The following is a 26,522-nucleotide window of genomic DNA, read 5'->3' on the forward strand; positions in this document are numbered from 1 at the left end:
TAAATCTTATTTATCTATTTCCATAAACATTTGCATTTCTCCTGGGATTGCCTTATCTTGGGGTAACTTCAATGTTAAATTGTATTAGTTTGGATTCAAAAATTTTACGATATTCTAATTGAAAAATATATATATAATGATTATAAATTTCTTTACTTATCTCTTAAGTGACAATTACAATAGCTATTTTTAGAAAAAACATAGATAATTTTAGTGATTTTTTTATTTGAATAGGCATGTAAAATCTTAATAATTATAATTTTGCATTATTTATATGTTAAATCAACATGAAAAATATTTTGACATAAGTGTTTAGATATGAGACTTTCAACATAATATGATTCTAAATTATAATAATTACAAATTCTTTTACATTTGTGTTTATTTGACTATGGATTTATGGCCTATTTATTTAACCCTTTACCCTAGTAAATACTATAAATGGATAATAATTATTTTTAATCTCTATTTGTTTGGAGAGAGATGGAATTCACCATGTAAATAGGTCTTGAGAAATGGAATTGTATCGCATCCATTAGCAATATAACACTGTAATATATGTGTTTGCTCTATATTGTCCATTCCTTTTACCAGCTCATTTTATGGCATGAGCTCAAAAATGAGGTGGACTATAAGCTAAATTTGATCACAACACAGAAAACTGGATAATAACATTCACCAACAAAAGAAAAAAATTGGTATGGAGCCCACGATAATGTGTATCTGTCATCCAACCCGTTCACAAGGTCACGTGGATATGAATGAATCATAAACACATATTTGTTGGATCCAAAAATTTTATAACCCCCAAGAAGTTTTCAACAGTAGGCGTTCAATTCCCCTATAATGTGTAGTGTGGTCCACATGTGCTTTGGATTTGCCTTATATTTTGGTCTCCTGCCCTAAAATAAGCTGATAAAAGTCTAGAGTATCAAAGTGTTCTTTCTCATTTTGATTTTTGTGACTGTTAACATCAAAACCCCAATTAACATAAATTTCACCTTGTAAATAATAATTACCTATTTGCTTAAATTTACTATGGTAAATGAAGAAACAAATAACCCTACGTGTTTAAACAAATATTGTAAAATCATAATGATGGCACAGCTACCACCGACATGGTGGTCTGAATTATTATAATCCACTGGTGCAATTTCTCGGCACCTGCGTACCATCCATCACACTACCAGAGTATCAAAGTTTTTAAAGTTAATAAGTAAATATTATGGCCACAAAGGACCAAAATAATGGCGATTGCAATGTGTCACATCTGCCTGTCAACGACTATAGGACCATAATGGCTATTATTGCACCCCCAACGATGTGATGGGGTGCTTAGTGCCGTTATAATGCCCCCAAATTTCAACTCACCCAACCTACTCGGACACAACATCTGGACCCACTTCATCATCCTAACTGGAAAAATAAAAATAAAAAATGCACCCATAGATAAGGTTTCGAGCAACAACCCACATCTAATACTCAAATCCAGCGGTTAGGATTACCCTACAGGCCATATTTTTTACTAAAGCACGCCAATGACAAGTGGACCAGATCTATCAAATGGGTTGGTTGTGGGCACGTCTTTGACATGGGCCCATTTGATGGGGACAACCGTTGCAATCAAACGCAGTCGAATAAAGCCCTCGCGAATAAAATTGCCAACCTGCTATATGGAATGTGATTCTGAATTTGTGGTGTTTTGCACAAGCTCGTGCCGCCACTCATCAGGTGGAGCCTACCTTGTACATGCCCTGTCTCAAAAACTCAATACACTCCACTCATCTGAGGTAGACCGCACACCTTCATGTCAATGATGATGAAAGAACACAGATGCAATCCAGTTTGGTGAGAGCATGTTCCTGATGGACTCCGCCTCATGAATGGCCCAGATCTCACACAAATGTGCCACTTGCCATGTGTGCCGCTGCCCCGAAAAGCCAATAAAGATGGTGGCAATGGGGCAGGCTGGCCCATCAGGTTTTGGATCCTGGTCTGTAAATTCGGGCTCAAGCTTGTAACAGAGGGGTCTCGATTTTGAAAGCTGAACAGTAAGCTGGATGGGGCCCATGCAAGATTTCGAGAAATTTTCTATCGATGCCCAACCCCAGAAAATATGCACTTGGGCCTTGAATCAAATACTCATTTCCTAAACAGCTGGCCCGCAACCAAGTATCAAGAGCATCAGACTGAAAATCAATATCTACAGACAGCTATCTGCAGCGAGCACAAATTCAATATCCATATAAATGTCGCCATAGACTGAAAATCAGTAAAAAAAAAAAAAAAAAAAAAGGTATACTGCAACCCTTGGAGAGACCCATGCATGAAGTTACTAACCTAACTGGAATTCACAAAGATGAAGAAGGGTAATATATGTACAAAGTATCATTTATCTGAAAAGATTTTTATAAGAATGAAGGGCGGTAGTATATTTTACCAAGTTTCAAACTGTGGGAATGGAAGTAGAAACAAGTACAGATGCCAAGTACTGGAGCCCATCCTGTATTTTGTCCAGGCCAGTGGTTCGGTCAGTGTGGAGGTGATCGGAAATAGCATTGGCTTTCTCTTGGATTGAAGCCTGTTCTGGAAGGCCATTATGGGCATCAGCAGAAGCGCCTTTCATGGCCGCTAGATAGGCCTCAACTACATCCGAAATACCTGGACAATGGACGGAGAACTACGATGTCAAATACAATATCATCAAGGAAAAAAACAAATGATAAAATCATTAGAAAACCAAAATCGCTTCAAAATGTTCATATCTATGCAGGATGTATTTGCATCAAGCCATCCATTCAGTGGCCGACATTTTCCACACATGGATTTCTTTGGTAAGCCATGGCCATGCAACTGGTGCATTTCCAAAGCGCCAGTACCAGCTTTAGATAAGTTAGGCAAGGTATCCACACCGATACCCACATCCATACTCATGTTGAGCCTGAAATGGGCACCCATGCCCATCCCATTAGGGTTGCCAGGAACCCATTTATAATTTGAAAATTTTCAAAAAAAAAAAAAAAAAAAAAAAAAGGTTGATTGGTACCGACTAATACCACCATCACGGCAACTACTGTTGGGTAACAACTAACAACCATCAGACCACCACACTTCACTACAGTATCAAAGCATTTCTCTTCCGCTCTCCAATTTCCTTTCTAGGCACTTTGTGTGAGGGGCCCACTATGGTGTGTGTAAGCCATCTAACCCAAGCATCAAGTAAGCTCCACCATGATATTGGGTGCCCTGGATCGGCCACACCATAGAAAGCAATAGGCCATCACCCAAAAAACCTCCAAACTCACTCGGTGGTCCACATGATGGTGGGATCGGCATGAACTCTGGAGCAGCCCACTTTCATGATGGAGTGGCCCTCTTGGACAGGTTGGATGGAAAACATACTGCACACACACACACAGTGTCTACAATAAACTAATCCTACAACTTCGTAGAGGACTCATCATCTTTTTTCAATAGTTTTGAGAATTGGAGCGCTAATATTATTACTAATTAGTAACTATTGTTGTAAATTAATTGGGATATTGGTCAGACATACAATTTAAACATATAATACATAATACAATCGGGTTCAGGCTGAGTATGGGTATGGACAGTGGAATACCCACACCCAACCCAATTATTAATCGGGTACGAATTAATACCCAAACCCACACCATCACCCATACCCAACCTATGGGCTGAGCTCAAATACCTGTTGAGCATACCTGCCTCATTGCCACCCCTAGATATGAAGCAACAACGTCAAATTACATTGCTAGATCAATGAAAACATAATGCATTACACTAGAGATGTTGCAACTTGCAACTTGCAACCCCGATTCGAATGAATGGGAGGGGACACTCGTACACACCTCAAGATCTGTCTAATTGAAAACTCAAACCTGGCATAAGAAGAAAGAGCCGGGATTTCTCGAGATGATGGAAAACGCATTCCCAGGCCCTGTATTTAAAGTATGGGTTAGGGTCATTAATGAGTGGCTTAATCAAAGAAAGGCTTTTCCGAATTTTACTTCTGAAAGAAGGCCTTTTTCACATTTATTGTGAGTCTCACCAATAAACTACAAGGAAAATTAATTCCCTATCAAACAATACCCTTACGTCTTTCTAAAATATACCCATAGAGAGAACATTTACAATATTGCCAATATATTTATATATAATAACGAGTCCCCTAGAAGCAAAGCAACACGCCACAACAACGCCTAGTTTCTGCGAAAGTAGGCAAGGGTTCCCGTGCCATTCTGGACGCATGCAGGTAAAGAAGATAGTCCAGGAGAATAAGTTCGTCTTTGCCATATGGAAAATGGGAATATTGACAGGTAAGAATATGGAGTTGGTAGATATAATGAGACCAAGGTGCGTCTTCGAGTAGTGATAGTTTCTCTCGATCATGTATGATTTCTGTGGCTATTTTTTACATTCAGGAGAAAGTGGAAAAGGGCTAAAACTAGTGAAATTGATGGATAAGAGCTCGGGTAATATGGGAAAGGAGTCGAAGGACAATAAAAGAAATGGGCAAGGGATAGTGGTAGATATATATTTAAAGAATAAAGTTGTAGATATTAAGAGATTAAGTGATAGAATTTTATTAATAAAACTTATGTTAGGAGATTAGATAATGCCATTAGTGCATATAATCACCGCTGTTATTAGTGCATATAATCGCCGCAAGTAGGGTTAGAGGATAGAATGAAGAGAATTCTAAGAGGATATGGATGGATTAATGCAAGAAATTCTTAATGGGGAAAGGATATTTGTGAGAAGAGACTTAAATGGTCGTGTAGGAAAAGAAAGTAGAGGATGTGAGAGGGTACATGGATGATATCGTTTTGATATCGTTTTGGGAAAAGAAATGAGATGGGGGAAGCTATCTTTGATTTCACTATAACATACAATCTAGCTCTAGCAAACACAACTTTAAAAAGATAGATGAACATTTTTCAAAAGTGAATTATATACAAGCCAGTCAATCAAAGAGAACCATGATCCATAGATCAAGTGGTAGACTGAGTGAAGGTACCCTCGTTTCAACACTGAGGTCTTGGCATCGATTCCCTAGTGGGGTTGGCTAACAGTGGAGTGTGTACTAACAAGCTAACCCAAAGGAAGAAGAAGAAGAAGAAGAAGAAAGAAAGAAAAAGTGTACAAGGACTTGAACCAATGAAAATTTTGAACAATATAGAAATGCCAAAAAGATTGCTAAGAAAGTAGCAACTCTAATATTAGAAAAGGTGAAAAAGATGTCTTCAAACTTGCAAAAATGAGAGAGAAAAAGAATAGGGACCTTGATCACATTAAAACATCATGAGCGATGAACGAAGGGTACTAGTCAAGGACAATAAAATCAATGAAACATGGAGAAGCTATTTTCAGAACTTGTTAAATGACAATCTGTTTTTTTAAGAGTGTTAAATGGCAATCACTCTAAGAGAATAGAGATAGAAGGAACCATAAACTCAAACAATGTCGGGATCCACAAATACTTTCGTAGGACTGGGATATCTATAGTGAAGAAAGCTTTGAGAAAGATGAAAACAAAAAAGGCCTTTGGACCATATGGTATATCAATAGAGGTTTGGAAGTGTATAGGAGATGTTGGGTTATTTTGATTGACAAAGTTGTTCAACAGGATTGTAAGATCAAATAAAATGCTAGACAAATGGAGGAAAAGGACCATGGTACCTATTTATAAGAATAAGGAGACGTATGGAGCTGCACCATTGTGGGATTAAACTAATGAGTGCTTAGAAACATTAGGAACAAGTGATTGAGCAAAGACTAATGTATGAGACGAATTTATCAAAATAAGTTTAGTTTCATGCCAAGGAGGTCTATTTTCCTACTTAGCCAATTAATAGAATAATATAGGAAGAGGAGGATCTCCACATGGTCTTTATTGACTAAGACAAAGCTTATAATAGGGTCTCTAAAGAGTTAATTTGGTGGGTGTTGGGAAAGAAAGGAGTTTCAAGAGGATATATTAACATGATTAAGGAAATGTAAGAGGAAGTAGTAACAAATGTGAGGACCACTAGCGGAGAGACAGGTAAGTTCCCATTCACGGTAAGCTTGCACCAAGGGTCGGCATTGAGCCAGTATCTTTTCACATTGGTTATGAACGAATTAACAAGGCATTTGAAGGAAGAGATCCCATGGTATATGTTGTTTGCCAATGACGCAGTTTTCATTGACAAGACGGGGGAAGGCATAAACACAAAGTTAGATTTATGGAGGGTTGCTTTAAAATCTAAAGGATTTATAATTAGTTGGACTAAAATAGAGTATATAAAGTGCAATTTTAGTACCAATAGGAATAGAAACAAGGAATTAGTAAAGACTATTGACCAAGAAGTTTCCCAAAATTAGCACTTTCGATATCTTGGGTTGATAATTCATGAGCGAAGAGATTGAGAATGTTGTTGCCCATAGAATTCAAGCAAGGTGGAAAAATGGAGATATGCCTTTGAAGTTTTATGTGATCATCATGTACCGCTCCTCAAACTAAAAGGAAATTTTATAGGATGGCCATAAGAACAACCATGATTTATGGGACAATGTTGGGTGGTTTAAGGAAAAATATGTCCATAGGATACACGCTTCCATTGCAAAGCCCGCCAATTCCTCTTCTTCCCCACCCGCCTCTGCGTATAAGAATTCTGAGACGATGAGACGATCTGAGAAAGACGCAATCCTGACACCCGGAATCGGGAGTGGAGGCAACGCCTCTACGAAATATGATCGGATTCTTAACAGAGAAAAGGGGAAAGGAATAGCAAGTGTAGGAGACCCAGGCAAAGATGACAGGGAATGGATTTCAGTGGAATCAAGAAGAAAGAATCGAGCCTTGCTGGGAGGAAGTCGCAGCAAATACACCTCTTATCCTACTCTATATGTTAGAGGCCATCCTCATGCATGGTATCCCATTAACCTCGAAAAAATCTTTGGGAGGGCGGGAGCAGTTATGGATGTCGTCATGCCTAAAGATAGAGAGTGGAGCATATCGTGGTTTTGCTCTAGTACAAATGGGTAGTGAAGTTGAATTGGCCAGGGCGGTGGCCATGTTGCACGGAGTCAGCTACGGGGGAAAAAAAAATGTTGGTTCAACGAGCTCATTTCGGACCAGAAACCTCAACTTCCTTCCCTATCAAAAAACGAACCTCCCCCCGCTTCTCTAAACCTTCTCACCTTCCCTCCAACCCATCAAATACAGTCAACCCGCCTCATGCTCGGTCAAGAGACCTCTCTTATAGAGATGCTCTTATCCTTGACCCCAAGGACGTCATTCTAGTCGATCAAAGAGTGGATTCCCCCATGAAGAACCGATCAAACCCACCCCCCAGCGAAGGCATAGAAGGCTCATCGGAGTATACAGTAACAGTAGAACAAGTGATTTTCGACAAAAATATAGCTGAGTTAGCAAAATCTGTGGTGATCTTAACACGGGAAGGTGCTTCCATATCGGAGGTGAGAGCTTGGATCAGAGATACTACTAGTTTCCAATATGGAAACTCTGATATTATACCTTTAGGGTATAACACCCTTTGGGTCAGAGTTTGCCCAGGCCTAAACCCTGAGATGTTAACAATGGCGGGACAGTTGCATGCTTCAGGTCCGGTAGAAAAAATCGTAGCAAGGGAAGAATTTTCTATGTTCGGCAAGGAAAATATCTGGGTCCACATATGGGACATCCCTATGGAGTGTTGGTACGATGAGTTCCTCATTAAAGCAACTTCTTGCCTAGGCTTTATCCTAGAAATCGACTCAAAGACGCAGCAGGAGGTGGAGCTGGGGATGATCAGAGCTCAGGTGAGAAGAAAAAAAGGTTCCCCCCTCCCGGCCCACATCCACATCAACGCAGACAACCGGAAAATCTTACTTCGGGTTCAAAGAGAACATCCGGATTCTTTCCAACCTAGATGGGGAGACGTCTGGAGATCTAAGGAAATTGCATCTCCACATCAGAGGCAGCCACAGAGGAGCTTGAGGGAAGGTGGTGTACAGGAGCCTTGCTCCAGCGGACCACCCGTCCATCAATCTACATCGCCAACTGCTGCTATCACCGAGCAAGACAGTGCTCAGCTTTCGCAGGGGAGACATGACACTATTCCCTCTACGTGCACGTCACGCCGGTCAGACGGTATTTTAGGAGTCGGCAGTGAGTTCTCGCTCGCCAATGAGATTTCTACACGTGTCCTCCAGGCGGGAGAGTCGAGAAGGAGGGAGGCGCTTTCTCCTCTCCGGACGTCTCTGGTGCAGCCACATCGCCTCCCGTATCATATCACCAAGGACGCCAGCTGCGACGGAGTAGTGTCAGCTTCGGGATCACGACGCGTGTCCCCCTCTTGCCAAATCAACGATCGCCGATCCTTTCCTACTGACGACTGTGCGTGCTCCCCCAGGCTGACCTCTTTAGTCGATGTGGGGTCAGTTGAACCGGGCCCGTTTTCGACCCGTATCCGACTAACCCCTCACAAATGGGGATCCATCCGTATATCCGATCCTATCCCTATCCACCTTGTACCCAACTCTCTCCTAACCTTCAGACCCAATACTCTACAAGCCGCTAATTGATCCTGACCTTTCCTCCTCGACCCCAACCCTCCCTCCCGTGCAACCCATTATCCTGCGCTAGTCGACGATATGTCTAAAGGCGATTTATCAAAAAATCTGATATATCCGAATCCCACTCTGCTTCTTCTGTCGCATCCTCTCCTGTTTCCTCTGCATCCCTGAGTAGAGATTGGGCAGACCTGGGCCCCATAACCCTCTTTCAAGAAGAGATACCAAGTGAAGTCCGAATGGCTGAGCCGCTTCAAATGTGAGCGAAGCTCCCTCAGCAGCATCGAGACGTCTGGGTCGCGGGGCCATCGGAAGACACAGGCTGAGATGAAATATTCGAAAAAATCCGAAACAAAAAATGGATAAGGGATACTGTAGGCAGTGTTGGTCGCTCTCTGGGTCTGTCTTTTGGTAATAGAGCTGAAGACTACACCGAACTTTTCCAATTCATTAAAAATAGGGGAAGACCTCTTCCTCCATCAAAGACTCCGATCAATCAACCAGTCTGCCAGTAATCGTGAGCTCCTCAAACTTCGGCCTTCTCCAATTTCAGCTTCCACTTCCGCTATGAGAAACAAACGAAAGGGTACTCGGGGCAGCCTAGTTTCCCAATGATTATCTTATCATGGAATGTCAGGGGTGTAGGCTCCAATCAAAAGCGGGGTCTGATCAAGCGATCAGTCAGGAGAAAGAACCCAGATGTAATCTGTTTCCAGGAAACAAAAGTTTCTTCCTTTTCCGCCAGCCTTCTGGCTACGCTATGGGGTTTTCACGACGCTGAGTTCGTGTCTTTAGACGCCACAGGATCTTCGAGAGGCATCTTAATCGCTTGGAGATCCTCCAAGTGGGACATCCAGTATTCCTTGTCCGGGAACTTTTCAAAAGCGGTCGTCCTTCAAGATAAGTCTGCATCTTTTCGTTGCATTATAATCTCTGTCTATGGTCCTAATGACAATGCTCACAAGAAAAGCTTTTGGGATGAGCTGACAGCTATCAAACAGTCTTTCTCAGGTCCATGTTGTGTTGTAGGTGATTTCAATGTGGGAGCAAGAGCTAGTTGATCTCCCTTTGTCCGGTGCTAAATTTACATGGACTAATGGTCGTAAATCTCAGATTCAATCGAGGCTAGACAGATTCCTTGTATCTTCAAACTGGATTGAGGAATTTCCCTCAATGCATCAGCTTGCCCTTCCGCGAACGACATCCAATCACTGCCCAATTCTCCTCTTGGTGCCCGCTGTTAATTGGGGACCCAAGCCTTTCAAATTCACTCCGCTTGGCTCTGTATCAATGGCTTTAAGCAGAAAGTGATGGAGTGGTGGCCCTCTTTCTAGGTGACTGGTTTTGTAGGTCACAGACTGCTCTGCAAACTCAGATCTCTTAAAGAAAAGATCAAAGATTGGAAGGAAGCAGAATTTCTGAAAAGGGAGCTCGAGACCGAAGCTTTATTCTCTGAACTTCATCAAATCGACGCAACTGTTGAAGGTAAAGATCTCTCAAATGCAGTTCTGTCCAGGCGCATCTACATAATTCAATCCTCGTTGTCCAGAGCTCTCGAAGACAAACATTCCTGGAGGCTAAAATCAAGGTCTAGATGGATATCGGAGGGAGATAAGAACACTAAGTATTTTCACAGATTAGCTAGTATGAGGACTCAAGCCAAGGCCATCCATACCATCTCAGTGGAGGGGAGGCGGCTAGATGAGAGAGATGAGATATCTGACGCGGCAATGGCCCATTTCAAAGCTCTCCTCTCCTCTGAAGGATGGTCCAGACCTAGTCTGGATGGCATCCCTTTCCTCTCTCATAAGTTCGGAAGCGGATGCGTTAGAAGGCCCTTTCTCGAAAGAGGAAGCAAAAGCAGCAATCGATGTGTTGGAAGGAGACAAATTCCCGGGTCCTGATAGTTTTCCAATCATGTTTTTCCAATGCTTTTGGGACACAGTTCGTACAAATGTTATGAATTTCCTTATGGAATTCCATAATCGGGGAAGGATTTCTAAAGGTATTGGAGCCTCTTTCATTACCCTTACTCCCAAAGTTGCCGGCGCTACTTTTTTGGAATTAGACCCATCAGTTTGATAGGAAGCCCGTACAAAATTCTGGCCAAAATTTTGTCCACTAGGCTTTCGTCATTATGGGGAGCCTGATTTCCAAGTATCAGAACGCATTTATAAGGGGAAGACAAACTATTGATGGAGCCCTGAGAGCTAATGAAGTTCTTCATTCTTGCCACAGATCGGGGAAGAAAAGCATCTTCTGTAAGCTCGACATTGAGAAGGCGTACAACCACGTCGACTGGGGTTTTTTACACTATATGCTTCTTCGAATGGGGTTTGGAGATAAATGGAGGACCTGGATCAAATCCTACATTGAGTCGGCTCGATTCTCAGTCCTTCTCAATGGTGTGCCGAAAGGTTTCTTCTCCAGCAGCAGAGGCCTTCGCCAGGGAGACCCCCTCTCTCCTCTCCTTTTTCTCTTAATTGGAGAGGCCCTCTCTCAAATGTTGCTAAAGGGCCAAAGCGCAGATCTTTATCGTGGGATCTCAATGCCTGGTATCCCCATGCCAATTACCCATATCCAATTCGTAGATGACACTCTGATCATGATTGAAGCAGACTCCGATCATATCTTCAACCTTCAAACAACTCTAAGGTGCTTTGAGGCTGTTTCAGGTTTGAGAATTAACATGTCTAAGTCAAAGGTTTTTGGGGTGAATTTATCGGACCACGATCTGTCAATTTTCGTTAACTCCTTGGGATGTAAATCCGCTTCATTTCCGATGTCTTTTGTGGGGTTGCCGCTTGCTTTGGGTTCCCCACCATTATCTATGTGGGATAAAGTGGTGGAAATTTTTCAAAAAATGTTGGCTACTTGGAAATGCAGATACCTATCTATGGGAGGGAGGCTCACCCTTATTAAAGCCGCCCTTTCCAACATCTCAATCTATTTCATGTCCCAGATCCGATGCCTGAATCCTATCCTGCGCCAGATCGACAAGTTGAGACGAGATTTTCTATGGTGCGGCAAGGACAATTAGAACAAATTTCACCTCCTGGATTGGAAAGAGGTGCGCAACCACTATCGGGGAGGAGCGAGTATCAAAAATCTGAAAGTCATGAATCAGGCCCTTCTTGGGAAATGGCCGTGGAGGCTGGCCTTGGAACCGGAGGCTCTATGGAGCAAAATCATCAAAGGTAAACATGGGTCCTCATAGGGGGGTTGGTGGACAAAGGATTCCACTGCTTACAAAGCTTCACATATTTGGAGAGGCATCCTTCAAGCCAAAAGGCCTGTTGTGGAAAATGTGGGTTTCGATCTAGGGAATGGTGTAATAATTCGTTTCTGGGAGGACTGCTGGTTGGGAGACTTGAGACTGAAGGACAAATTCCCAAATATACATCGCCTTGCTGTCATTAACGATGCTCCTATCGCCAGTTTTTATTCCCTATCCAACGCAGGTATTGTTTGGGACATTTCCTGTCCCAGGAATCTTAACGAAAGGCATGTCAATGAATATGCCGGGTTACTTGGGTGCCTCTCTAGTGTTAATCCGATCCAGATGGAGCAAGACAGAATCATCTGGAAGAGGGACAAAAATTCTCGATTCTCGGTCAAATCTCTGTATGCAGCAACTGCCCCAGCTCCTTCTCACTTTTCTTTCGCCTCTCCTTTCATTTGGAAGTACCTTGTTACCCCCAAGTTCATCTACTTCTCATGGCTAGCGTCTAAAAACCAGATTCTAACGATCAACAACTTGAAAAAGAAAGGCATGCAGCTTCCAAATATTTGTCTCTGTTGTATGGATAACGAGGAATCTGTCAACCATCTCCTAGTTCACTATCCATTTATATCCCAGATTTGGACAGATTTTTGGTCTAGATTTAATGTCAGCGGTGTGTGCCAGCCTCTGCTTGTCAGCTACTGTCTCTCTGGCATTGCTGTAAGCTGGGGAAAATCAGATCGCGTGTTTGGAGAATGGCATTCATAGCAATCTGGTGGGCGGTCTAGAGTGAGAGGAACAACAGATGCTTCAACAACTCTCAGTCTTCGGCTGAAGTAGTGGAATCCAGGGCGAAGAATTTAATTTTTGAATGGGCTGCTAATATCTCTTCCCTTAAGGATTTCATTTTTATGATCCTAGGACAGTAGTCTGTTTCTTTTCTCTCTTTTTTTTTCCTTCCCTTTCTGCCATCTCGGCAGTCACTGTCTCTTTTTTTCCTCCTTCAATGAAAGCCGTTACTTTTTAAAAAAAAATGTCTATAGGATGAGTAAAGCTGAAATGGGGATGTTGAGATGGAGTGTAGATGAATGCATTTGAGGGAAGTTAGAAGTAGCACCAATATGTACACTAAGATGAGTGAAAGTAGACTTAAATATTTGGTTATGTGCAACAAAGGCCAAGAATGGAGCCAGTTAGATCGAGTGAGTTGGTACAAGTTAAAGCCATAAAAGCGCAAGGGGAAGACCCAAAAGTAGATGGTGGAGGTATTAAGAAAAGACTAGATGCCCTATGGTCTAACTAAAGTTATGGCCCTTGATATAGTAGAATGGCGAAAAAGGATTCATGTAGCCGACCCCAATTAGTTGGGATAAGGCTTAGATGATGATGACAAATTACAAATTTTCCATTAGGATCTCAAATCTTTTCATGGTGTGGCCGCACACCATAATTTCGTACTCCTTCACATACAAATCTAAGTCAACAATCTCATATTTCATAAAGAATCAGTGATATATTATTGGTGGATATCGATATTGTTTCTATATCTGTAGCCAGCAAAACTTGTAGCGATGCCAATACGTCGAACACTAGCGATAATCAAGCAGCATCTCACGTCGCCTACAATCTAGCTTGTCACAAAAGAACTAATCACATTGAAGTTGATTGTCACTTCGTCAAGGAAAAAATTGCTAATAAAGAATATGCACTTCATTTGTCAAGTCCCAAGATCAAGTGGCAGACACGGTCACGAAGGCTTGAAGTCGGGCTCATCTAGACAAATTCTATGCCAAGTTGCACACTCATGGTATTTATGCTCCAACTTGAGGAGAGTGTTGATGTGTTATGGCCACACGTGGTCCCCCCAGTCTCTCCTGTGGTCCATGTAAGTTTGGGTCTGTGTTGGGCCTTAGTTATGTGTTTTGGTTAAAGTCCTTAGGCCCATTAGTCATTAATTTATTTTATCTTTTACCATGAGGGCTATAAGTGTAATTTCCTTGTAATTAGTTATTGCCCTATTTTATAATAAAAGAAAGGTGGGGCGTGTGGAGCTTTATATGCTCTCTCCACTCCTCTTCTTCTTCCTCTCATCTTTCTTCCTTTCTTCTCTTCTTCCATCTCAAACTACAAGGGTATCAAACGATGTCGGAACAACATGCAATTGGTCCCTTTTTCTGGCTCAAACTCAAGACCTCAATGTTCAAGCACGGTTTGCCTACCATTGAACCCATTATGTTAGCTTTTCAGCAAGCTAAAGATCATGTAATTCTGCTATGGTTCGAGTGACTTGTAATCAATTCGTCGAAGGAATATATGGTTGCAACGAGATTAACGAATACTTTTTCATTTTCAATAGTTTGTTGAAATAGATTGTTAGAATTAGAAATAACATATGGTAAGGATTATTGTGGATTTTTAAAAAAGGAACAATTTTAAAAAATAGCAGTCGACTGTTGAGTTTTATCGTATTCACAATTTGACCTCAGTTTGGCGGACAGTCTATTAATCTGCAACAATATTGAACTCACAATCATCATTATTTTCGTCATCATTTCCCTCATCATCATCATCATCACCAACACAACCATCATGTTCGTTATCGTTGTCATCATCAGCACCATCCTAATGTTCTTCCCTGTCCAGCCCTGGTAGCTAGTGGACACATGGATGGTCGTACTACAATCATTGGTCATTGGATGTTAGACGACAATTATTAGAGAAAACGAGAGAGAGTAGATCTGATCCAAATGCTGGTTGTACAATCACCGGGCGCCCAAATGTCCAGCTGGTTGCCAGTAAGAGAGATATACCAAAATCCAGTCATTGACTGGCAGTTGGCATATAATCTCCCTTGCTCGAAAGATGATGATGGTGTTAGGGTATATAGAAAGAACTGGTTACAAATAAATAAATAACATGTAGGAATAAAATATTTAACAAAATTGGCTTTCATGGGTTAAAACATTAACCAAGGAAAAAACTTTTCCAATTTCCACTGATTAACCAAATATGGTTAATTGCTTCTTCTTCTTCTTCTTCTTTTGAGAAATAAGTTCACTTTATTAATAATAATAATAAATAATAATTAAAAAAAAAAAAACTGAAAGGGAAACGAGGGAGGGGCACCAAGGAGGCGACCCACAACTAAGCTAGAAAATCAATACAACGATCCCCCACTAGGTTGGAGGATGAGACCCAATCGATGATAAGAGATCTAGCTCTAGCAGAGACCCCTATTGTAACTGATTAATTTTTTTAACTTAACTGGTTGTTCGAGTATTCAAACAGCCCCTTAGCATTTATTTTGCTTTAATTAAGAGTCTATAATTGATTTTTATTTTTTTTATGTGAATTTCATTTCCATTCCTGCCACAGGCCGAAGGAATTCGTCTGATCCTTGCTGAATCACTCGCGGATCACCAATTTTTGAAGGTTTTCAATTACCCAATGCTTGATTCACTCACAGGAGACATGAAACCTGATTATTCTGTGTTGAAGTAGGTTGAAGACTCTCATCTTTCTTCGTGGCATTTTTACTGCAGCCATGCATGTTGAAGATTCATCGTGAACAAGCATGCACCAGTTATTGAATTCGTTCTCAAACTATGAGAACGTTTGGGATTCTAAAAGCAATTCTCTAACTATATGAATATAATAGCAAAACTGTAAATATTGTCTCAATGAGAATATTAACAAAATCTTTCTCAACACTAGGAGTAAAAGATAGTTATTATGAGGTATAAACTTTCCCTATTATTTATTGATGACTCATAGAATATGCGAAAAAGCTCTCCATCATAAAGGAAATAAGGGAAACCATCGAATTAATAAGGCACCAATTAATGACCCCAGTCCATTGTCACTGACTTGCTAATCCCTTACCTCCAGCGTCCATGCAGTGCTCATGCAATGCTCCAACGCTACTCAAGTCAACCCTCTACCACTTGCACCACTAGGACCATAGTGAAAATACAAGATATTGCTAAGGGAACACGAAAAGGAGAAGAGGAACTTGTAATGCATTACAGACAACAAGGCTTACAACTCCTCAATGAGTTGGAAATTTAGACGTTCTAATCTAAGGCCAAGATTGTGCCAAGCAACACGCATCCAATGGCCAGGAAGACTCTAGAACAGTTCTAGAGAATTTCACATAAATCTAGCTCAAGACACACCTAAAGATTTCTAGAATCTTCTAGGAATCTCTACACAACTCCACTACCTTCTAGAATACTCAACAACTTATGTACAAGTTTCAAGAAAGCCAAGTCATGGTAAAACCCCTGCGACTGTGACGCCATGATATAAATATGGTCTTGACAATATGTATTTCGATCACTGACAATTCGTATCTTTTCCTTTCCTCTTTCTTGATCCTACACCCTGGCTACATGGATCATGTTCTACCATTCCACTCTCTCAAGTGAATTATATTGTCCACATTCATGATGCAAGTTTTAGCAAAAGTTCGATGTCAGTTGCCAACTTGACGCAACACTTCTTTATTTGGGCTTCTGACCAGCAATGAGAGCCCAAAACTTCGACAGGTGTGATGCAATAGACTATTACATAGGTTGATTACAATCAAGCACTATCTAATAATCCATTGCGTAGGTTGATTGCAATCGACAAGTTAATCCTACTCCTTGGCAACAAAGATCTAAACTTTTAATTGGTCAGGCCTTGGTGTGTACAAGTATCACCTTCTCATTCATAGTCGGGTTTTTAAAATTTCTGGAGTGCTGCCTTCTATTTCTGTTGGAAGATCCGTACAGTGTAATCAGCATTTGTGACTTTCATATTGAAGTTGAGACATCAAAAATCTTAAAAATGTCAAGCACACTGCCAGATTGAATCCTACAGAATTCAAGAAACAATCCAATTGGACCATTATCAACTGGGGTGCATTTGGTCGTACCCCTATCACTCGCAAAGTAAATATTTCAGCATAGTGAAAAACCAACCATTCTGTTGTGTGTTTTAGGTAGGGAAGATTTCAAAAATGCATTATGCAGGATGCCACTTCACCTTTTCCATCCCAAATCAATATTAGGAATGTTTCAAGTCCTAACATGTTCCCAATATTGATTAGGGGCAGAAAGCCCAACTCTTCTACGGCAACCAAAATTAGACTTATAAGAGAATAGAACTAGGCTAGTTTTGAAACAGAAAGAAGTGACGATTAATGATACAGCTTCTAACAGGATAATACACCCTTCTAAAAGTAATGAGATTGGTAAGAAACAGTGTTCTCAGCCAAAGCACAGTAGAAAAGAATTCCAAGGGGATAGGGCCAAGATTTTCAAAACATAAAAGCACTTAAATCCTGGCAAAAGACTTTAAGGCCACTGATCTTAAACATCAACAGGGCCAGTCCAACACCAGTACAATTTTATTGTTGTCCCTCAACATGGGGTGGGCGAACAACTCATCCTTCGGCCACAACCATCTACCAACACCTCCCTCCCTCCTTTTTTTTTTTTTTTTTTTTTGAGCGGATTACATAAATTTCATTAAGTGAAAAACCAACACATTTGCAGACAAATACAAACAGCAAGACAACCAGGGCACGATCCAGGATCTTTGCTTAAACGAAATGTTTAACCAAAGACTGACCTGACCCAAGACACAAGCATTAACCCCCGCAACTAACAACATTCCTTCTATAATACATCACCCAGTCATCCAATCCATTCCAGAGGGAGTGACTCCCAATACACGATTGAACCTTTGTTTTTGTCATCGAGGGCAGCGTTGGGTTGGGATTCCCTGAAAATTCTATTGTTCCTTTCTTTCCACAATTCACAACAGACTGCAAACGGGACAAGCTTCCATAGCTGCTTTTGTTTTCCCTGAACCAGCTAACTTTTCCAGCTCAAAAATTCTTCTTCCAAAGAGATATTTCTGACCCAAGCTATCCCAAACACCGCAAGGAGAGAACTCCACATTTCTGATGCTATTGGACAGTGGAGAAGAAGATGAGTGGTGCTTTCTTCTTCATTTTTACACATAATGCATCGGTTAGGGATGGCGATCGAGCTTTTCAATTTATCCATCATCAGGATTTTCTTATTGATAGCTAATCAAATGAAAGATGTAACTCCTGAGGGGGCTGAGGAATTTCATGACTTTTTAGCAGACTGTGCTTCTTGATAATTGGCGAAAGACTTGCCCCTGAATATTCCAGATTTCTCCCAAATCCAGATTTTTTCATCAGCTTCTGAAGGGGATAGAGAGACCTTGTGTAATAAGGATAACAAGGGACAGACAGACCTCGTTTCCTTGTTTCTTAGATTTCTTCTCAAGGCGATGTTCCACATAATGACATCCCCTCCAATTTCTGCATGGTCTTTAACTGATAGGTTTCTTCCCCACAGCAATCTATAAAGCCACGGGAATCAGGATGCAAGGAGACAGCATCCAGCCCAGATGTCTTCCCAAAATATGGTAGACTCTCCATTTATTGACAGAGAATCTAAACTCTTCCATCAAAGTTCTACCCCATGCTTCAATCAGTCCCCAGGTTCTACAATATCTTTCCACATTCTAGACGCTTACTTTCTCTGCTGAATGCCTGGATCCCAGCTCCTGTTCTCTGCCCCATACTATGCCATGATTACTTTGTGCCAAAGTGTCTCTCTTTTCTCCAAAATCACCACCACCATTTGCTGAGCAAGCTCCCATTCTTCTCCCTAACCTTGCTGATGCCCAAGCTGCCAGCCACTTTTGCTTTGCAGACATCCTCCGATTTAACCAGATGAAAATTCTTATTTGCTGAAAATCCCCATAAAAACTGCTCCTGAATCTTTTCAAATTTCATCATCACAGATGCTGGAATCTAAAACAGAGATAAGAAATACATTGGGAGATTGGCCAACGTCGATTTAATTAGCATGATTCTACCTCCCAACATCAATTCAATGCAACTTTGAGATTAGGAGAGTTATGCAACTTCGGTGCATGTATGCAGAAATGACTTATAAGAGCTGCTTGGATGCCATGCAATGGTTTCAGAAATTATGGCCTATGTTTGGCATATCAGGAAACCAAATACAAGTTTTTTTTTTTTTTTTCCTATTTTACTTGTAAAAATAGACAGATTTTCCCAAGGAGGGATCTAATAGAAGTGCAAATGAATATTGGCATGATCAATGAGTGGATGCCAAGAATTTACCAGTGATAAAACTGTTGGAAACTGCTTCAACATCTCCAGTCATGGATTGGGCCTTGGCTCTGATTATCTTAGCCTTTGAAACAGGATCTTCAGGCCAGTCAATTTTCATGCTATCCTCCTCAGCATCTTCATTCTGCAATTTGTTTGCACTAGAGATGACAGATTTTCCAAGCATTAGAAGTTGGGAAACCGCAAAGCAACACAGCTCTGAGAGTCTCTGCAAGACAACTGTAAAGGTAAGTACCACAAAGAATCATAGTAAGGAAAAAATTTAAGACATCCACATACATGAACTCCCTCTGAATGAATAGTTTCAAGTCTGTCAGCAGTCCGTTGAATTATTTCATTTGCAGCAAGCCCGCCTAGCGCAGCTGTAAACCTGCAAAAGTCACATCTTTGTATCAAGATCACAACCAGATAGAAGAAGTCACTAAGATTGGAAGATCCGAAATAATAAAAAACTGCCTCATGACATGTTCAGCTAGATGAAGTTTAAAACAGTGCATGCTTGTATTTGTGTATGATGGATGGAGCAGATTCAGTGCCTCAGGAGATGGTATTTTCTTGCCTCCATGTCATTCTGCACATCTGGCATATATGGACAGGATCAAAACCAGCCATTTGTTATTTCCAATAATGAATGGGCAATGGTCCAAAAATCACAATGTTTGGGCAATCCTAGTCTTTTAAATGGTGGCATACAAATGATTACTATAAGACAAACCAACAGTGATTCCCATTCAAGGGTGGAAAGGACCATTTCCAATCAAAGCAAATTTTTTGACATGGGACAATCAACATCAGAGCCCAAAGGATGCCCTAGTTCAGATAATCATACATGTGTGCCACATGTATGGCAGAAAATCGCGTGCCTCCAAAGGCACCGATCCACTCCTATTATGTATGTATGTATGTATATTTACAGGGACATAATGTAAATTAGTAACTATGTGGACACCAAAATGATTAATAACTGAGGCAAATAAATGTCGTTACCCTGCAGCCATATCAGCAGCCTTACTGACACTAGAGTCACGCATGATTTTCATCTCGTTGCCACTTCCCTCTTCTACAGTCTCGATATTCTTTCCTTTGTCTGCATCTACACCATTCACTTCAATTTCAGTGCTCAAACTGAAGATTTGCTGCACCTGTCTAAGCCTTCCGTCATAGAAAGACTTCTGTTCAGATGATAGTTTTGCTTTCCTCCGGTTACACAGCAGTGCATAGTGGCTTGACAGTGCCTCCAGTTCCTGCCATCCATCACAGTTTCAAAAACCCCAAATATTAAAACTTCAGACTTTAAACATGCAAGTATAGGGTGGCATTTAACCTGTTTACAACTAAATTGGGGTGGAGAGTCAGCAGCTCCACACAATTCATTCACTGATGCACAAATTCAGGCCCAGGCCTGGCCCATTAGTCAGGCCTCACCAACATGTCTAAAATCCATGCTCTGTGGGTATAGGCGCAACAATGGGCCAGCCTGACCATTGGGTTTTAGGTCCCGGTACATACAGGTTGGGTCAGGACTGTGAGGTCTGCAGGTCTTATATGGCCTGATCTTTGAGGCCTAACTAATAAATGACCTGGACAAGCCTAATTTTGAAAAATCTTTTATTGAGGCCCGCCCAACCCAAGCCTAAGAACAGGCCCATCTATGATGTTTAGGTGCAGATTCAGGCCTTAAACTAAAGGCTTGGTTACTAAATAGCTGGGCCAAACCTTTCGACCCAATTACTAATTGGGTCGGGCTCAAGATGACCCTGACCTAGCCCAAAGAGCCAGCCCTTTGCCACCCTTAGGTGAGTCAGGCAAAGAAACCCAGCAGGTCAGCCCATGCCATTGCCAGCCTTTTTTTAAATCATTCATCCAAGAAAGCATATCACCTCCAGCTGTTCTGGACCTCCATAAATGTAAAAGCATCGGTCAAATGTGACCTCCTCAAGATACTGTTCTTCATCAGCTTCTTTACTATCCTCCTTAGGATTCTTCTCTACTTCAATACCTGTCTCTGAAATCAGTAGCTCCATGGTCTCCTTGCCTACAAGTTCAAGCACTTGCATTCCCTTTGCTGTAAATGCTTTCCCAGACTGTAACCCAAAAAAAAAAAAAAGTATCACACAATACTTACACAAGAAACAAAATGAAAATGATGAGTGGCATTCGTACCTCTATTAGGGATGGAGCGAGAGAACCAGCATTTACAGGCAGACCACCCTGCTGAATAGAATCAGCAAGGTTTACAGCAGAGTTCTCAAGCCTGAATAAAGAAAAATGATAGCAATTACAAATCATTTATTCAATTAGCAAAAGAAAGAGATCAGATTATGCCTGCTATGAGATAGAATTCTGATCATAAGTTCAAAACAACACAGGCAATGTTCTGTAAAGCACTGGGAAATTTAAGGGGCATTCAAATACACAGATACTGGCATCAACTTACATGATATGGTTCTCTCAAGCACAACAGAGCTTATGTGAATATTAAATATGCAGGATAAACTTAAGCCATTCATCTAAATGACTTGGTGGTCACAGAAAGACAATTACAGTTTCAACCAAGTAACATATAGTATCTAGTTCCAGTAAGATTTCAATGGAATTGATATGATCAGTTCTTCTCATCCCTTGATGCCACAATTCTTTACACTTATTCTGTCTTGTAGTATAGATGTTTCAAATAGAAGCACTCTTGTCAGGATGTCACAATATTTTCTCTGTCATTGCAATGACGCATTACTATTTCCCCCTTTAGTTAGTAATTGCCTCATGAAACGGCGCTTTGATTCATTATCAGCTCTAATAGAATGACTTTGTTTCTCCCACTTAAATGATGGAATATTATCTTCATCACGAAACATAATTTCTTTTATCCTTTTCCAAGCCACAACAAACAACAAACTTCTATGACAAAGCCAGTCAGTTATCCATGCATACGTACTTCTGCACGAAGTTGGAACCCCCCCTCCAAGCACTACCCAATGCTTGCCATGCTCCTGAAGCAAGACTTTCCACAGAATTATCAAGAGCCTTAAGACCCTGCACATAACAAAGACAACACATCCTTAACCCAAAAATAAAAAAATAAAAAAAACAAACAAACAAATGTATGAAACTCTAGTTTAAAAAGAAAATAGATATCTAAAGCTTATTTGGTTCTAATGCAACATTATGCTAGCAGTACTAACAAGTAACAACCAACTGTATCTTTTGACAGTAAATATATCCCGAAATAATGTCTGAGATGCAACTTATATGACTTCTCAAGGGTGCATTTGGATGCAGTACTGAATTGAATTGCATTAATCAGCTCAATAATGCGGAAATCGCCAAATTGCAATCATCTTCCTAGTGTTCATTTTGAGGTTGTAGGCTCTAAATTGCAATTATTTTACTTTCAATTTGGACATGAAAGGAATGTGACGGCAACTTGAGATTTAATTCTCTATCATGAATACGAAGGTAATTATAGTATATCATTTCCAGTCCATCAAACTAATTATTGCAGTTCAATTCAATAGTGCATCCAGACACTGCCTAACCCCATCATCCCATATACTTAAAATAATAGACAATGTGGCCCATTGCTCTGTATTAGACACTTCAAAATTAAGGCTGTATTTGGATGTACCATTGATCTCGAAATTATTACAATAATTTTCCATAGACATGTTGGTTCTCAGTTTCATATCAATTGTTTCCCTTTCCATGTCCAACTGGAAGCGATGATTCATTTGACAACCGCATTTCATCAACAATGTTGATAGGGCCAGTTTCAAGCTTTCCCAGCATTTGGGGTGGCATGAAAAATGAAGACTAAGAAGGTGGGTCATCAAATTTCAGCTTTTCAACCCCGAATTACATTTGATTCAATTCAAAAAACTACTTTTTTTTATAGGTAAGCTAGGTTCGAACAATTCAAGTTCCACTTCAACAGAAGGAAATACCAATTTGGCAGAAGAAAAGTCATCTACCCAAGGTACTTTCAAAACATACAAAACAAATTGAAACTAACCCACTTACTGCCAACAATCTAAATAAATTCTACATCCAAACACAGACTATAAAGAAAAAACACACCAAAACAAACCCAATACCGTGTTGATTGATGTCTTAAATCTGTAATTCAACATGCCGATAGTTCTATGCCATCGAAGTCCTACTCGATGCCATTGGAAAATTCCGGATTTTCTCATGTTGGTGGCTGGACACTTTGGTGTCCTGCTCGATGCCATTGAAGTTAGTTTCGCTGACATTGAATGCCTACTCGATACCATCAGAAAAATCCGCGAAATCCATGATTTATCGCTAGAGTGTTTTGGTGTTAGTTCAATGCCATCAAAGTGGGTTCGATGCCATCGACAGTCTGTCAATGCCATCAAAGTCCTATCGAAGTGCCATCGAACGGATTGCACAGAGTTACACAGATTTGCGTATCTGCGGTTTCGATTGTGATTCTTCCTAAGGCTATATATAGGGGTGTAATCAGGATTGGGGTGTATCTCAGAGCTTTCTAATTCACTCCTAGGGTTCTCAAGGGCTTGTAAGAGGAGATTCGAGGCTTGTTTGAATCGGGTATTCTCTTGATCTTTTGTATTTTCTGCTATCATAGTGATATCTGTCGCTTTGTGCTGTGGTTTTTTTCCCAGAAGGGTTTTTCCACGTTAAATTCGAAATCTTTGTGATTGTGCTTGATTGTGCTATTAGAATTCTCTATTTGATTCATCTCCTTGTGCTTCCGCGGTCCCCCAACATATCGCTGTAACAAAAGAATTGTTCCATTCCCATAAAAGCACTATCTCTAAGAACTTCAAATCTCTATTAATAAATAATAATAATAATAACCAATCTGAGTTGCGGGACCCGCTTGCCTGGCCCAGTACAGAATCCTCGCTCGCATTCTCCAATTTATCCAACGCAGATTTCCGCAGCTTGTCCTCATCGGTCTCAACTCCGTCATCATCCACCAACGATTGCTCAACCTCTCCCTCTCCCTCTCCCTTAGCAGGCTCCGAGTCGGGACCCACATTCTGCATTTCTGCGATCCCCTTCGCCGCATTCTTAGCTACGATGGCAGCCTAAAATGAAAACACAAACACCCAATAATCAAACAATCACAATGCAAATTCTTCCAATTTGTGGCGAAATGAGAGGCACCGATCGAAAGCAAGGGATCATAATAACTAGCCGAAATGGAGGGCAGATCTGTAAATACGTTTCGCGAGATCTCTTCAGCGGCAACGGCAGCGGCTTTCTGGAGATCGGAGAAGACAGAAAGAGAGGAGATTCCCCAACCGCCCCAGCCCGATCTTGGGGCTGCTGGGACTGGATCTTGCTTCGGAGGGGAAGGAGGGTTTTCTTCCATCATACAGCGTCTGAAGATTTTTGGAAATTTGGTTACGGTCAGACAAGGAAGGAGTCTGAAAGCTGAGATGGGATGTCTGGATCTCTTCTTTGGACTCTCCCTCTCTTCCTTGTTTGGCACGAAAATCTTCCGATGGGGTTCGTGGCACGAGGGAACTGTATTTCGCGGGAGATGGATGCAGGTAGCAGTTATCACCTCGGATACATGCCTGCATCGCACACGTGCCAGAGATCAGGTCCACTCATCTGGTAGGGGATAGTGAGATCATTTCATGATCCTGAATTAAACTAGTCTATATTTGTTCTACAAAATTTTAGGGTTAGAATAAATCGAATGGTTTGTATTCAATTTAGAAGTTTGGGCTACCTGATTCAATGTAGAAGCGGGCCCACTGAAGACTTTACCCTGTTGAGAGTAGAAAAACTTTGGTACTCTGGCAGAGTGTAATTGATGATACGCTGGCACTTAAAAACTTAAAAATTGCATAAATGGTTTTATGAGTAATTTAAATCCAACCGTCCATATTAATATTGTCGATCCATGGATTTGAATGGTATTGAATTGTATTAGATGGGATTAACATCATTATTGAACAATGATTACGTGTCTGAAAATATCATGGTTATGTAGCCATCCAATCCCATGTTTGGATAAAATTTTTGCTATTAGATAACACCCAATTAAGCAAAATCATGTTTTGTGGATCATGGAATTGTAATCCACGGACCAAATTCACAACAGATGTCATTCACTTGTCCACATATATAATCAAAACATTATGCATAGGCAGTGAATATGGATGGACGGCATGGATAAATACATGCATCAATGCAGGGCCCACGTGCGTAATGGATTTCAAAATCCATGGAAATCCTGGAAATTTATCAATTGCACTTCCATCCCACCTAATCCCAACGTTTTCCGTCATCTCCAAATGCTTGATAGAATTGTGCCGGACCAAATGCAATTCTATCCCACCGAATCCCCTGCGCTAAACGCTTGTCAATGGGGTGGTAATAGCTTCTGAGGCTTTTGGGCCTGGACGACTTTGGTCTGGGCCCGTTTGATAACTGACCCATACTCGGATTTTGTTTAAGAGCCCATTTAGGATTTCAATGACTTATTTTGTTATATATGGGAACGGATTGGCAACTCCCCCTGACACCAGCCAATGGCTGGTGGTCGGTGCTATGTGGACCCCACCATGATGTATGTGTTTCATCCATGCCATCCACCTATTTTCAGGGATCATTTTATAATATGAGTCCAAAAATGAGGTATATCCAAATCTCAAGTGGACCAAGTAACTGGAAACAGTGTTGAATGAGGGTTGACCATTAAAAACATTTTGGGGGCCATAAAAGTTTTGGATCAAGCTGATATATGTTTTTTCTCTTCACCTGGGCCTGTATGACCTAATCAACAAATTGAATGTCAAATAAACAGTATAATGGGCCTTAGGAGGATTTTAATGGTTGACATCCAATCACTATTGTTTTCATGTGGTGTGGTCCACCTGAGATTTATATCCCTCTGATTTTTTTGATCAAGCAATAAAATGATCTGTAAAAATGGATTAACGGAATGGATGAAACACATACATCATGGTGAGGCCCACAGAGCACCGACCACCAGCCACGGAGCTAGTGTCAGGGGGAGTAGCCAATCCGTTTCCGTTATATATCATCCATGATGGGTCGTAGAGCTGAGCAAAACAGACCCAATCCGGTGGATCTGACCCGATCAGAACCGAGCCAACGGTCTGAATCGGTGCGGATCGAGTAGCCCCATCCAGATCCGAAATCTGTTCGGGTCGAGTTCGGATTGGCCCTGATCCGACCCGACCCAACCCGAAAACTCGATCTGAATGGATCCGGACCGATCTAATCCTACCCGATCCGGAGTAGTTCTTATTAATCATTCTACTTTTTCCTGTGGTATGGTCCATTTGAGCTTTGGATATGCATCAATTTTGGGTTCAACCACTAAAATTATCTGCAAAAACGAATGGACGGCGTGGATAAATCACACGCATTCAAGGTGGGCCCCAACAGAGTTTACTGTGTACAATAACAGGTGATTTGCTGGTGTACCGCACACAGCTATGTAGTTGGTTGTGCGCTAACTGTAGGTACGTGTCGTGCCAAGAGGAGCACTGACGCTCCTGGAGCTCCGAG

General features: G+C 41.1%; 1 protein-coding gene across 1 annotated transcript; it reads right to left on the minus strand.

Moving 5' to 3' along the window:
• Nucleotides 1-2,323: 2,323 nt before the first annotated feature.
• Nucleotides 2,324-24,484, minus strand: LOC131228983 (uncharacterized). Its single transcript, XM_058224832.1, has 9 exons — nt 24,196-24,484; nt 23,852-24,058; nt 21,922-22,019; nt 21,150-21,240; nt 20,867-21,070; nt 19,974-20,230; nt 19,266-19,356; nt 18,978-19,194; nt 2,324-2,661 (listed from the first exon to the last, which is right to left on the minus strand). Exons 1-9 carry the CDS (start codon nt 24,346-24,348, stop codon nt 2,447-2,449), a joined length of 1,533 nt encoding a protein of 510 aa, XP_058080815.1. The 5' UTR covers nt 24,349-24,484; the 3' UTR covers nt 2,324-2,446.
• Nucleotides 24,485-26,522: the final 2,038 nt, after the last annotated feature.

Source organism: Magnolia sinica, chromosome 16, assembly GCF_029962835.1.
Source record: "Magnolia sinica isolate HGM2019 chromosome 16, MsV1, whole genome shotgun sequence".
Taxonomy (NCBI): domain Eukaryota; kingdom Viridiplantae; phylum Streptophyta; class Magnoliopsida; order Magnoliales; family Magnoliaceae; genus Magnolia; species Magnolia sinica.